Below are 15658 nucleotides of genomic sequence, written 5' to 3'. Positions count from 1 at the left end.
CTCACATGCACATGCTAGCACACACATAGCAGGATGATTAATTTCTCAAACAGTTATTCACTGGTGGGGGGTGGAGGGGTGCACTCCTCCCTGCTGTGTTTGTGATCAGACATTCTGTGCTGCTTTTGTACACATTGTACAGCTCTCCACTAGTGCATGTGTGAGGTAAATTGCGATGTAATCATTATCACCATTAGATGTGTAACATTTAATAAAAACTGTAATAAATACGTAATCACATTAATTGGTCATTTTTCATACTCGATGAATTGGTTAGATTAGTACCTCTCAAATGGGAGTAGATGGACCCCTGGCTCAAATAGGGGTACGTGAAGGCACTTTGGGGGTACGTAAGATTTCAACAGGGTTTCTGGAACTACGTATATTGGCGAATGCTATTTATTTTATTGCTGTGATGGGAACAGTACATTTTTCTTTTTTAACTGAGAGCAAATCAAGTTTACCATGAAGCAACACATTACTAAATTGACTTACGTGAGTCCTTTCAAAACATCTTTTGCTGTTATTTTGCATAATCATGAGTGACAAACGAGTCAGACATTACATAATCAATTAAACAATCATTTACCTAATCATATCTTTTGGAGTTGTGGAATACTGTATATATAATTTTAATCCAAAAATGTTTTGTGTTGGTTAGGATGAAAAAAAAAAATATTTCACAGAGGCTACATTATTGAGCATCTGGCTGCAGTGTTGGGCACGTTACCTCAAAACTAATGCATTATTTGCTACTTATAACTGTCATTTCAAAGTAATTAGTTACATTACAATATTCATGTATTTGAAAGGTAATGCATTACACTACTATTGCATTACTTTTATATTACATTCAACCACATAACTGCAAATATGGAATTCAAATATAGCTCATTACGCTCATTACACATCCAGTGTAAGGTTGGCTTAAGCCAAAAAACAATGTGAATCATTTGATCTGTATTGTATTGTACACCTTTGAAAGCCATGACAAGATACAGAATATTTTTTATATATATTAATCCCTTTATTAATTAGCTTCACAGCATAGTTAAGCATTCCACAATTAAATGTTAATATTTAAATTCAATTTCAGTCGACTAGGTTAGGGACAGACGTTTCAAAAATAGATGGTTTCAGTGGGGCAAACGGTAGCAGCTAGACTACATCATCGTTATTGGGTGTTTAACGTACTGTTTGACGCAAGTTTTTATATGCTTCATTTTGCTATACATTGACCACAATTATTTATTGACTATTATTAATAACAATTGCACAGTAAAAATTAGCGTCAGCTTGCCTTGTCATCAGAGACGTGCGGTCAGAGGAGGCAGGTGAGGCAGAGCCTCACTTGTAATCATGACAAGTGAGAAAAAAAAATAATTACAACATTAAATTTATATTAATATTTGCCCACTGATTTTTATGTATGACTAATTACAAACATTTTGTATCGTTAAAATCGCTGAATTTACCAATTTCCTGTTCAAATACAGGGATGAAAGGAGAGGTGAAGCAGCAATGAGTCAAGCTGCACCTCTGAATGTGCAATCATCACAAACTGGGTTGATACGTGCAACTGGCACGTGCTGCTTGCTGTATACCTACATGTCGTCAATATAATGTTTGCAGATATGTTTTTTTTTTTTTTACCTGATTTTCCACAGTCTGGCTAATGTCTTTAACCAATAAAGTTTAATGTTTGTTAGTGACATATTTAGTTTTACTGATGGGAAATAAAACCGCAGTGAACAGGGTGAGGCAGATAGTTCTCTGCCACAATGAAGAGGGCCTACGTGAGCAAATGAGTACTTCTTGCGCTGTTCTTCTACGCAGAGGCACCAGGCGAGTCAAGCGCTATTGGTTTTGTATTTTGCGACGTCGGACTGTCAAAATGGAAGAGGATTATATATCTAAGCTTAAAAATTTCTCAAAACTGGACTTTCTGTCAAAAGTGGACGTGATTAATACAGGTAGACCAACGCCAGGGCTAAAAGTTTTGCTTCAAACTACGGGACAGAAGATAACGCGCTCTTTTCAAATGGAGTGGTACACCCGAAAAGGTCCCTGGCTATCATCTCCATTGATCCGGAGAGACTTTTAAAACTAAATGAAAATAAGGAGGACTTTTACAACAAAGTAACTGCGTTTTTTTTTTTGTTTTTTTTTGCAAAGGACAGGCGAATGAACTTTATCTACAAAAAAAGGTAAGACACAAGCAGTTTTAATTTCAATCTTATAAAAAAAGAGATTAGACTAAGAAAAATACAATAGAATATTTAACCCTGGAGATCCCACGGGGTCAAATCTAAATTTTGGCCTTAAATAAAATATTCTTTGTTTTTCTTTTCTTGATTTTTGTTAAGCATTCTGCATTAAATTGATTTAAGTATCAGAATAAAAGTTTTCAAAACAACTTAATATTTCACTGAAGGTCAAAATTGAAATCTGTGGTTTTGTACACCACTCTATACTCTCATTTATGTTGTATGGATGATAGAATTATGACGGCCAACACATTAGTGATGCGTGGGTCAGCGGGTTACCTGCAAGAGTGTGTCACATCGACTTGGGCGGTAGGAGGTGGGTTTATATTGTTAAAGTACAAAACCTGACAAGGTAGTTCTGTCAAATGATATTATACAGCAATAATAATAACATTAAAAGTAATGCCCATACATTGTTTTCAAAGAAGCACTCTCGTTTGCTCGTTCCAGGTGAACACAACAAGCAAATCTCATTGGATACCAAGCTGTCAATTAATGTGCTTTTACAAGCTCTGATTGGCTAACTTTGTGGCACAAACGTAATGTGTGAGCAGAATCGAGCACGCGCAGAGGACGATGTTGAGCAAACGCGATGTTGAGCGAGGGAGGGAGGAGTATCGCGAGCAAGAGTGAGATGTTGAGCGGGCTATCGCGAGCGAGCAAAAAGGAATTTTGAGCGAGCAACTTCTTTTCAATAGTTTTTTTTCCTGCGCTCAAAATCTGTTTTTGCTCACTCAGTTTTATTTTCTGCGCTCAATTTTTTTTTGCACGCTTGCAATTGTGACACAAATATAACGCCATATACATGTGGGGCCCACGCGTATTGAAAATATCCGGACCCGAGTATCACTGCAACACATGGTGGGTGTAGAGCAAATGCAGGTTTTTTTTTTAGCTTTGCATATCTGTAATATGTACCGTGTGTGTGTGTGCGTGTTTTGTGAAGAATGCTGATGAGATATGGAACTACCAGTAGCCAATTGAATAAGCTTGGTTTATATATTTGTAAATCGGACACGAAAGGAGTCAGTGCCTCACCAGCCATGAACCTCACCAAACGTCACTGCTTGTTATTATAGCTTGTTGCGACATCTTACTGACAAGGTTTCCAAATGCTGGTGACTCCACTGTGGAAAGCAGCAACATATCTTCTTACGTACGATATACTTTGCCACGAGTCTCCTAACCTCTTGAGGTGGAAGTCTTGAGGTGAGAGAACTTTGTTTGATCCCCACTCACAATCCTCTACATGTTTTCTTTTGGCTAACTTCACGTTAGTATGGCACAGCTCTAAATGTGTGGACAACACTTAAGGTGTCATGCAGAAAAAGCACCTAACTAATATACAGTGAGTCCTCTCTACTTCGTGGTTCCACTATCGCGGATTCGCTACATCGTGGATTTTTTTTCAATTATGCGGATTCACCACAGATTTTGTTTCCATTACGCGGATTCACGACTTCAAGGATTTTTTTTCAATACATATTGAACTTTTGCAATAGCTCCTGTGTGAACTCAGGGCTTTGCCAGAAGCCAGGGCATTCACATCAATTGGACTTGGTAAATAGACTTTCGCTTATGTTGCGCGATTCTACCTTGGGTATCTTACACGAACTAGTCATTTACCTACTGATGACGCAGCATTAGGAGCAACTGGGGGCTCAGTGTCTTGCTCAAGGACACTTCGACATGGTCTTGATGGTCAGGGAATCGAACCCACAGCCTCTCAGCTGGTAGACAACCACTCTACCACTGAGCCAGGCTGCCATGTTGCTCAATCATGAGCTAACGACAACTATGAAGCATAGCATACATCGGAGCCAGACCCGCGGACATTTAGCAGAAAATTCAAAGCTACTCGCTTTTTTTTTTTTTTTTTTTAACACACTATGGCTGAAGAAAAACACTATGGAAATTGGACGGACGTGACTTTCAGCATTGGCGTCCATGTCAATACAAAAAAAAATATTTTTGGAAATGAAACACAAAAACTCTACAAGCAAGTCATTGAAGTCTTTTTGAGGAAAGAAAGAAGAATGTACTGTTGTGGCTAAATTTTGTGGGCTTTGACTTATTTTGCTTTTGGGTTCGTGTTGTTTTTTCCCTGGCATCTGTTGTTAGTGTAAATTGTGTCACCTGTCATGAGCGTGTTCCAGCTCTAGGGTAGCTCTAGTGTTTCGCCCAGCTTCTGCGAGTAATAAATCATTTTATTGAGCCCATCTCATCCTGCCTCCCTGCATTTTGAATATACCTTCCCACTTACATCGACAACATGCCGCACCGACATGACACATGATGGACTTCATAAAACTTTGTGGACAAATGATTAAAAAATATAATTCATTATTTTAGGTTCTGGCAGTATCACATATAATGATAAGTTTCAATTGCTGATAAGGGTTTATTGATGTGATGCAGAATCACTGAAGGCCTAAGTGCGCACGGACCACCACTGAATTTAAGATTTAAGTAAATAGGTGTACTGCAGTCATATTAGTTTCAAATAATATGTATAGCAGGAAGACTTTTCCGGTTAAAAAAACAAAGGTTTTTTCTGGTCAAGTGGTGGTCAAGTTTTTTTTATTTATTTATTTATTTATTTTTTAATGTGAAACTTGGGGGGCGCAACTTCGCATATTTTCAGCTACCTCGGCCGGTTCCAGAACGTATTTACCACGATAACCGAAAGATTCACTGTATTCTTCTTGTCTTTATCGCTGACGAACTTAAAGTAATGGGCGTATGTATTCAACATATTCAACCCGTCGTCTTCTGTCTACAACATAATTACTATTTTTGTGCATAATATATTACACAACCACGTTACAGTAAAAAGTAATGCATTACAGTAAGTACATTACTTTTGGAATGAATTACTCTCAACACTGTCTGGCTGCTATTTACAATTCATACATTTTCTATGGAGCTTATCGTCATTAGAGTCATACGTAGATGAGCTGGAGCCTATCCTACAATATAATAGGCGTACGTTTTACACTGACCACCAGCCAATTGCAGGGTGAATGGGGACCAAAGACGATTCAAATTCAGTCACACCTTATTTGTTCCTGGCAATTGTGTACAATAGGACAAGGGCAAATATTGCACCTATTTTGTAATGAAGTAAAACTTTCACCCATTTGTATTTGACTTCATATAGTATACTCTTTGCAAATTTCTCTTTACTCTATTACATTGCCAAATAACATGTACACTTTTACTCCATACGTTTAACCTATACACCTTTGATACCTTCTCCTTCTCAAAATAAACGCGGGTTCATTTTTTATTGAATAGAATGAGAAACAATCGTAAAAAACGTTTCTACTAAATCTCGGATATTTTAACTCGAGAAATATTGTACAAGCTGTCTCATGTAGTTAATTTCTGTTAAGATTCATGCACTGTACTTTTTCATACATTCTTTACATACTTCCAGTATGTGAGCGTGGTTCCTGACAATGACGAGTTTGTTTACGAGTGTACCTTGTATCCAGGGGGCGTGGTTATTGACCTGCCTATGACGTCACCGTCCACCGACGAAGCCCGACGCGTTTATTTATTTATTTATTTTTTTAAGGTCGTAAGAGGAAAAGCCTTTGTTTTCAACTGTCATTTTCTTTATTTGGGAGGGTCAAATACTAACTAGCATTGTAAACTATGCGTTTAATCGTTTCGTCATTGCATCGGAACATTCTCTTTACCACCGGATCACGGAAATAGAACGTGGCGATGGTGACATGGTAGATTGTCCACCTTAAAAAAAAAATATCTCTCTCTCTCTCTCTCTCTCTCAGTCTCTCTCTCTCTCTCTCTCTCTCTCTCTCTCTCTCTCTCTCTCTCTCTCTCTCTCTCTCTCTCTCTCTCTCTCGCGTTACATCACGTCCAGGAAGAGTCTCCTGACGAGTCGCCTCACCAACACGGGGTGGTTCTCAATACCCATACACAAGATACTGTTGACCGAATAGCTCAGAAGCAAAGAGCGCAAGTGTTTACGACCACGTTTGTGCCTATTTCGTCGCGTTCATCTACTTTTTTTAAAGACTCGTCGCCGTTCTGTCGACGTCATACTTTACATGCCAAAACTGGGGGAACAAATTGGACCTTTCACTATCACGCGAAGCTTCGCGGTTATCGCCACGGTTATCGGTAAGTGCGCAACACTTGTTCTTAATAAGCAGTGTATCATATTCCTCTTCTGCTTTGTCCAAAACATTAGGGGAGCCGGTGGTTTGTTTTATCGACCGGGCACGAAGGGTCATTAATAAACAAAGTTGTCAAGAGAATGACACGTACATTGTATTGGACGTTATTAAATTTAGCGCGCGTCTCGTTTCGAACTTGGTACTTTACAGGCTGTTATTGTACAATAACTTAAATGAGAACTTACACGCAATGTTCCCGCTATAGTAGTAAGCGCCAACAACCACACTTAATCGCATTATACAGTACTAGATTTTTATGAATACAAAAACAGTACATGTAAGTGGCTCCCTGTTCATAGTTTGAATAAAACATCATTTAGTATGGATTATACGCAAGAAAAGAACGAGTCAATGAAAGAAAAGAATGAAGAACTTACTGGTATTGATATTGACGGTCCGCTGAGTGACCACGTGGGGGCGATCGAGATCTTTTAATCTCGAAGGGGAGTTAGTTTTTCGCAATGAACAGCTAGAAATGAAATACTACTGCTGTAACGGCACTATTACAATTATGTGCACGACGGAATTAAAAGCGTATTCAAGTAAATGATAATCAGAACAATTAATTTATTACAGTCATCATTATTCCTTTTGGCTCACACCGAATATATAAGTAATGCGTACCCCAAAGAGAACCAGCTCATTTAAAAGAAGCTCACGTGCCAGCTCACCTGCCAGAACGAAATGCACGTTTGCGTTGCAATCAAGTGATAGCGTAATTAGGCAGCGTTTTTCTGCTCTCACTTGCAAAGTCCCATTTCTTTATTGCTACACTGTAGAATATGGAGAACAGTATCAGTAGATAACAGCCCAATTAGTATTGGTGACTGCTTGAATGAGATTCTAGAAATGCGTGATTTTTTAAAAACATGTTTTGGTTTAAATGTGTTGAAATTAGAGCTTTATGCTCCACGTTCGCTTCATCTATGCTGTCATTTATTATGAATGGATATTAAATCACTCTTCTTCCACGTGGGTGTACACCTCATCCCTCTATTGGCTAATCTCTTGGTGAGGCTCGCTCCTGATTAGTCCGCTGCGCAGGGGGTTTGACTTCGTAGCCGTCAGGATCTTTGGGATAATTTTTGTGTGCGCAACGACTTTCATTGTCGCTCATGTTCCACGGGAGCCTACGTGAATCTGGGTGGAGGCCAGCGTCTGTTCGCCGTACTTTGAAACGGAGAGGAATATACGTGTTTTTGTTTGGTGTGGACCAGCCTCCCCATTTTGTGCTATTGATTGAGATATCCATGTAGCATTTAGCTGCGGGCACACTAAAGCCACGGATCGTCTTACTCCACGACCTCATTCTTCTACGCCCCCCCCCCTCTCTCTCTCTCGTCGATTTTTTTCTTCCATCTCCGTGTGACGCACAGGTTATCGGATGGACCAGCATCCCAGCGCTCGTAGCTGTACCAGCCGCGGGGCTTCTTCGTCCTGCGAGGCCGCCCCCGCCGAGCCCTCCATGAACCTGCACATCCACTCAACCACCGGCACCCGCTTCGAGCTCTCGCTACCCCAGGAGGAGACCGTGGACGGGCTGAAGAGGAGGCTCTCGCAGCGGCTCAAAGTACCCAAAGAGAGGCTCGCGTTGCTGCACAAAGAAACGTTAGTCCAATTTTTCATTTACATATATAATACTAAAATATCAAGCTAGAACAGAGCAGCTAGTTTAGACTGAGAGACTATTGGCTGCAGGGTTGGGAAGCCTACAGCTCGGGGGCAAATAAAACCTTGGAAGAATTAATTTTTTTAAAGGCCAAATGCACACAATGCACTTGATCAATGCATCCAAATTTGACTGCGGCCACCAAAGGCCTGAAACTGATGCAGAAAAATGCTCTACAACCCTTTCCAAGTATCTTAGTGCTGTAGCTGAACATCACTGGCATCAGGCACAATCTTTTGTACTGCAAAAACCATCACTTTTCAGGGGACTCCAAAAATGGCTTTGTGACTTATTATTGCGTAGTCAAAGACAGCAAGACATTTCAACCATTAGATCTCTTGATACTTTGTAAAAATAACACATGTAGCCTACATGTGGACTGACCAATAGTATAGATATTTCAAAAACTATTAACCAAATTGTGGCACCAGAGGCTTCAGCGTTTAAATGCATTAAACGCATCAATTTTGATATTTTTTTTTGGGAAAGCCTGTTTCAAGAATTTGTTAGACCCCCCCCCCAAAAAAAATACTCATGGTCTTTTTCCAATTGGTGGTCATATAACAATGTTCTTATTATCCTAGTTGCAGGTTTGTATTGTTTTTGACATACAAGGAGCATCTATCAGTACAGTGTATTGTAATCATACAACCACAGTCCTAAATGTGTCCTATCAAACTCGACTGCGCAGTTGTACCAAATGGTATGTTAATATTGTAGCAGTTGCACACGGGAGATGTGTCTATGACGAGGATAGGACAATGAATTAATTAATCCGCCCACCTTTTAAACAAGGCAGCCTGAAAGAATTCAATAATCCTTGTGCATGTGATGCACAAAAAGGGTCACTGGGAGAAACCGTAGAGAAGTCCCATCAAATATAGTTCTATCTGCGATTTTTTTTTTTTTTTTCCTCCTGTGTAACCTACCATGTCAAGGGTGAGTCATGCTCTTGCATTCATCCGTCGCAGTAGCACGCTAGGATGGGCACCGCCTAGAAGGGAATAGTATTTGCTTGTAGTGTTCTAAGTGAAACAAAAACGTAATGCTGCAGTTTTAGCAAGTGGCTCAAAAAATGAATGAAAGAAAGAAGGTCAGTTTAAGCGGGCTTTAAGAAAAGCACAGGTATTTGGTCATGCAAAAAGTAAGTAGAGGGGAGATTTTAGAAGATGCAAACAGTACGTATTATTTTTCAGCCTATACTCATCCTTGCCCATTGTAACCACACCATCCTTTAAGACTTGCCCCTTCCCCCCCTTTTTTTTTTATATCTCCCTTCTGCTCTTGTTACTGTAGACCAGCCAGCAGTGCCTTTGTGCAGCTGCACAGGGTGAGATTTGGGTCACACTGGCTTTTCACTTAGCTACCCATTGCATGCGTTGTCATATCAGTCACGTGTATTTCATCACATCACATGGAAAGGAAAGCTCCTTTTTAATGGGGCACATTGAGTCACTGCTTCCCAAATGGGGGCACAAGTACCCCTGACGGTACGTGAAAGCACTTCAAAGGGTACATGTGATTTTAGATAGGAGTAACAATTTGTATTGTAGAGCGACTAGGACATAAGCTAGGGTCTGATCAACCCTGACTGGGTCGCCTGGAAGAGGGTGTATCATGTTGAAAGACTCGAAGTCTCCGATGAGCTCAGGTACATCATGAAATACTGTATGTGTCCCAGGGCATCTTTTGATGTAACTTTCATTCAGCAGAGTTTCTGCAGGTATGAACAAATCAAATTTAATACTTTTTAATGCCATTACAGTAACAGTACACTTTTTTTTTCAAATTTAGAGCAAATTAATTGTATCATGAAGGAACCTATTGCTAAATTTTTAGGGTCAATCCTGTGCAAAAAGTTCTATGCCTTCAATATGTTAGTTTTTGGACAAATGCGCATTGAGTAGTAATGCGCCAGAAATAATACTGACACAGCACAATCTATCTGGAGTTGCTAAATAAAACATGCCTCGAGATAGTACATTTGTAGTTCCAAATTTTATTTCTTTTTGTTTTTTTTTTAAGTCAGGCACCAATGGCACAGCACTATGTTTTAAGTATGTTTGTTTGTTTAGTACATCACTGAAAAAATGTTGAAAACTGCTGCTTTTAATGATTTAATTAATCCACTGGATTCTATGTTTGTATCATTTTATCTGTGATTCATGACAATTTTATGGTTATAATGTATCTTTGTACATTTTGAAGGAGAAAGTGGCTTTCTGGTTCAAATGTTTTACTCATCAGTGCATCATCCAACCTCATCCACTGCCAAATATCCACTGTGAGAAATTGTCAGACTAGCTATACTTGAAATTGAAATATGATAGCCAGACTAATACTTCTTTACCCGCTGCTCTTTTTCCAAACTAGTTTTGAAGGTGTTGCGCCCCTGCAGCTGACAGCTGTGTGTGTGTGTATGTGTTAAGAGAGATATTGTCAGCACAGTCTAATTATTTTGTTCCTCCCTGACTACCGCAGCAGACTAAGTTCGGGCAAACTCCAGGATCTTGGCGTCTCAGATGGGAGCAAATTAACACTCGTACCAACTGTGGAAGCAGGATTAATGGTGAGGCCAGCCTGCCTTGCCTTTTGCCATTTCAATGTGTCATTGATTTTATCTATTTATTTGTTTAAATAAAATAGTTGCCTTGTTTTTCCTCACAGTCTCAAGCATCAAGACCAGAGCAGTCTGTAATGCAAGCTTTGGAGAGCTTAACTGAAACTCAGGTAAGGAGACTGTGATTATTAGTTGATTGCTTTGTAAAGTTGTTCTTGCATAGTTTATTTTTCACAGCACCCAGCAGAATATAGTGGTAATTGAGTAACGTTTCCCAGACTGTTGGAAGTTAGGTTTATAGTCACCAAAAATCCTGGGACATGATTTTGACATATTCCTTGCATTGCCTCAATACAAACATATGCTGTTGTGCTTTTAAGTTGACATAACCTTAGTTATGTACTCTTATGTACTCGTATGTAAAGACACTGAATATTATGAGCACAACTTTACTCACTAGTTTACAGTGATGTAATTACACAAATTTGTATGCGTTAGGACGCCCCATAGTCTATCACCAACTTACACAACACACTACAGTACTCTATAACTCCTCTATAACGAAATCATGTTTGGAGCCAGAAATTTTTCACAACAGGGACTTTTCCCTATAGTAAATCTATTTCTCAGACGTAATCATCAAAAACGTGCAATCTACAATCTGACTGAAGTTAAAAACAAAACCATCCAACGTTGAAAAAAAGAAATTGCCAAATCTATAATAAGTGTTCATTTTCATACTTACATCAATTTCTTGCATAGTGTATTTCACTTTGCTTCACCCATCTTTCATCTTTATTACTTTTATTCTACCTTCAATTGTTAATCTTCGGAGTAGGCGCAGGCCAGCTTTTCCACAACGCATATCTTCTGGAATTTCTTTACGAGCGGAAAACATGGCGGACGAACAATTGCTTATGGACATGTGCCGGTAAAAACACCTTTATGTTTCATCCTAAAAAGGAATAGAGATGAGGAGTCTGTTTAAAAACGCATGGAAGAATTTCAATCGTTTGAATCTACTAGGATTCTCTACCACTGTTGTTGAGTAGTGTTGTTTGTATGCTGTAAAATGTGCCACCTATAGTATGGGAGAATATCGTCTGACTGTGGGGGAAAGCCGCTCTGAGTATAAAGTGCTGCAAAACGAATGGTGGCGCGTCAAGTATAAGCCAAGCTAGACTTTTGCTGCAGGCTTGTTTTCGCTGTAGTGAATATCAAATGCAGAAAAAAAATATTTCGTGTTTTGCAACGGGAATTTTTTGGTTGAATGGGCAAGTAAGAACAAGGGAAAGGCTTCAATGCATGGATTTTTTTTCACACTGGGGGATATTTTTGCACATGGAGGTTTCGTTTTAGAATTTTGCTGTAGTTCAGAAAACATTTGTATGTGAAAATACTTCTGTGCCATGAATGTTAAACAAGCAAATGAAAAACAGCAATAACAGCGGGCGACAATGTTTTCTAATGTTGCTGCACAAATTAGTAAATTACGTGCCAATTGTGAACAGCATGTCAAGACCCTTATAAATTGAGGACCCCTTGTCCTGAACTGGATATCATTCTCATTAACTTCACAATTTACTATAAAAAAAACATCAGTCTAAAATAAAAAAAAAAAAAAAAAAATTGTACTTTTCCAAATAAATAACTTGTGTACGGGCCTTTTTGAAGCCCCCTGACCGCAGTTTGGGAAGCATTGTTGTAGACAACAGATTATCAGGCTACAGTCCACAAAATAGACTGTGTCCACATGAATAAGAGATCATTGTGAGTCATTCGTAGTCTCACACATGTACCAGTTTCGCACACGGTACCTGTAGTCACGTCAACAGCAACTTCACTCAGTTCTTTGCTTTCTTGCACTGACTTGTCAAGACTAATAAAGTGCTCTAGAGGAACCATACCAATTACAGCATAGTGTAAATGCATAGTTTGAACTACTGTATTTTATTTGTGAGAAGTGGGCAGGCTCAAGCCTCTTTTGCTAGTCTTAATCTCCTTTGCTTAAAGAAGCCCAGCTAGCGTCATGCATTAACATAGAATCGGATGCGACGCCCTCCTGTATCCAGGTAAATTTGCAGTTTGGATGTGGAAGCATCAGCCCTTCTTTCTCTGTGCTGATGTTTTCATGTAACACTCACAGCCGCAATAGAGTTTCCAGGAAGTGCACTGGGGTCTCACTTGCTCATAAACCCCAGTGCTGAATTGTCAGATGATGAACGCTAGCTTATTGTTGTGCGGCCAACACCACACTTGATGCAAAACTGCTCTTCCGGATTCCGCCAAAAAGCTTCCAAGCCTCCTAGACCCTGTCAGGGTATGACTCAGCCTTGGCGATGCATAGCAACAGCTAAACCAACAAGGCGGTATAGCTGAACACACACAGTTGACGGTTTGACGTAACAAGCACGCTCGTCAATTTCCTTTTACACGTGGTGTAACTGCAAGATGTGCACAGTCTGTTTTGATCCAAAACCAGAGTAATAATTTAGCAATTAGTTACTCAAAATGCAAAATCTGCAAAATTTTGGCACCTAAAGATTAGATTCACATTGCTGGGATTGATTGGCTAAAGCTGAATAAGCAAAATGGAATGCAATTCTCAAATCGAAAAAGTTGTAATTTTAGAAGAGGAAATAAACATGCCATGTTCGACTAGTAGTGATGAGGTGATCCATACAATTCTCATTTTAAAGCTTGACACCCTTGCGTCTCTTTTTTTTTTTAAACATTAGGTGATAGTATTTTAAGTTACAGCATTGCCTCTGTGCCTATGTCATCGGAGCACATTTAGCCTGACTTCGCTCTATGATGTGAACTTAACTAGCTGCGGTGAGAGCTGAACTCGTGCCAGCAAAGAAGCCAATTACTTCATTTGTGTAAGTGTGGGTCAGCTGATCGGTACATGCACTTTAGCCCATCAAACTCCTCATTTTTGTGTATTTACTTTCAGTTGTCGCATCTTATAATATTTTTCACCCTTAGCCTTATTCCTGTGTTGGCCTCTTACTATTCATGCGTGTGTAGAAATTCAACCTCAATTCTGTTTAAAGATTCGGTTGTTTATTGAGTCTCTTAACGATCCTTTTATGAAAACAAGGGGAAAATAAATATCTTCTTTGTTTCATGTCTTTGACTTAGAGACACCTGCCAATTTTGATTGTTTTAGTTTGCTAAGTTATTGATGGATTATTGGGCTCATAACACCACCCCCTGAGTTTATCTTTTAATATTAAAACACATTACAAATCAAAATTACACAGCATCCCTTTAAGAGCCTATTCAAGCTTGTGAACCTTTATCATCTTTGTCATCGCATCTATGTATATAACGGTTATAATAAAAACAAAATCATACAAAATTAATATTCTCAGACTCAACCTACAATTGAACTAACATGCCGAGCAAAATTCAATGGTATCTCCTGTGGCAAAGGTGGGCTCTACTTTTTATTATAAACTTACTACTTACAAGAGATGGGGCCAGACAACAATCCCACAAGATGAGATGTTTCACAAGTTCACGAGAGATGATATTTTTTTGCAAAATTAACGTTTATAATATAATGCCCAATATACATTTTCCGCTTTTCAAAACACTTTCTTTTTATTGAGCAGACTGTAAGAAAATTAACAGTCCAGCATGCTAATGTAAACAAACACTTTTGTTACGGACTCTTTTCAGCTGCAGCTGAGATTGTTTAAAACATGGTTATGTTAGTTGTTTCTTTTTTCTTTCTTTTTTTTGGCAATGCTCACAAACGGTTTTTGTCTTATCTGTCAATATTGTGTCATCCTTTTCTTGAACTGAAAAAAAAACAATTTGAAAAGTACGGTAATCAGACTGTTCTTTCAATCCAGTGGTAGCCCTCGAGCGCTGCGACATGCTAGCAACAGGTGCAACAAAATGTCATCAATTGAACGTGATTTCTGAACGCCATGTTGTCTACTTCAGAAGATTTGACTCACTGTCCATACATTATTTGTTATGGAACAGTATATTTTGAAGCATTGGCTGACCTTTTCACCACATTTGGCTGTTGCCAAGCATTAGATTGACAAGCTACACATTCTCCATTGTATTCTATTGCACTAATGGCCCAACAAGCTTAAAAAAAAATCTCCTCTCATCCCTATATTAGTTACTTCCAGGTAAATTTGCATATCCTGTCTAGGTAATTTTACTCGTCCCTTCCTTGATGAAAGGAGAAGCAATAGGCACTACTGGCGACCTAAGCTGAGCCAGATGAATGAAATAAGAGAAGACTTTACATTTACATTCACAGTTACAAAGGGCACATTCTACAATTACCCGGATTGCTGCTAACAGTTACCTGAGTATTCACAGGAGAAGAAGTGGTCATTTTGTTGTGGATTAAAAAAAAAAAGTGACATGAAAAAAAATTGTCTGTGCATGATTATATTGACTTTGCAAGTTGCTCTGTTTTCATCGACCCTTGTATAGTGTGGCGAAATTTTGTGCCATGCGAGCCATGCTGTTCTACAACTTTGTCACTACGGATGTTGTGATCCGCCATGCATGGTGATGTTATACGGATGTTTTATGATATCCATAAGACAATTGTTAGCAAAAATGGCGAACAATATCAAAGTATTGAAAGACTGGGAGCTGGTTCTCTACAAGAACTGGTTTTTGATGCCCATCTCCAGGCATTTGTGCCTTTTTCTGTAATTTCTTTGCTATATTATTGGCCATCCTATGCATATGACAATAAAACTCTTGAACCTCTAATCTGATTACAGAATAAATCACAATAATACTGATCTATGTGTCAGCCTAATAAGGGTAAAAGACTACAATAAATTTTTAATGAAATTATTAAAATGTTCGACCCCATTTTGTAGGCCAATAATTTTGACAATATTCGTGGTGTCTGATGTTCATGTTAAAAAACACCAAACAGCGTTTGGAACGGCGCTTTTTATGCTTGATG

General features: G+C 38.9%; 1 protein-coding gene across 2 annotated transcripts in view; it reads left to right on the top strand.

The window, feature by feature from the left end:
* The first annotated feature begins 6169 nt into the window (after positions 1–6169).
* midn (midnolin) overlaps positions 6170–15658 on the top strand; it is a 43273-nt gene continuing 33784 nt past the window's right edge. The window contains exons 1-4 of one of the 2 annotated variants that reach the window (XM_088425424.1): positions 6170–6416; positions 7849–8080; positions 10626–10710; positions 10809–10871. In XM_088425424.1, coding sequence (XP_088281550.1) covers positions 6344–6416; positions 7849–8080; positions 10626–10710; positions 10809–10871 — 453 coding nt within the window. In that variant the 5' untranslated portion in view covers positions 6170–6343. Of the gene's footprint in view, positions 6417–7848; positions 8081–10622; positions 10711–10808; positions 10872–15658 lie in introns of both variants that reach the window. The other variant, XM_088425423.1, reaches the window with a different exon arrangement.

The sequence above is a fragment of the Hippichthys cyanospilos genome, chromosome 10 (assembly GCF_059441005.1).
Source record: "Hippichthys cyanospilos isolate Australia breed blue-spotted pipefish chromosome 10, RoL_Hcya_1.0, whole genome shotgun sequence".
NCBI lineage: Eukaryota > Metazoa > Chordata > Actinopteri > Syngnathiformes > Syngnathidae > Hippichthys > Hippichthys cyanospilos.
The sequence above is the reverse complement of the archived record's forward strand: the minus strand, read 5'-3'. Positions and strand labels throughout refer to the sequence as shown.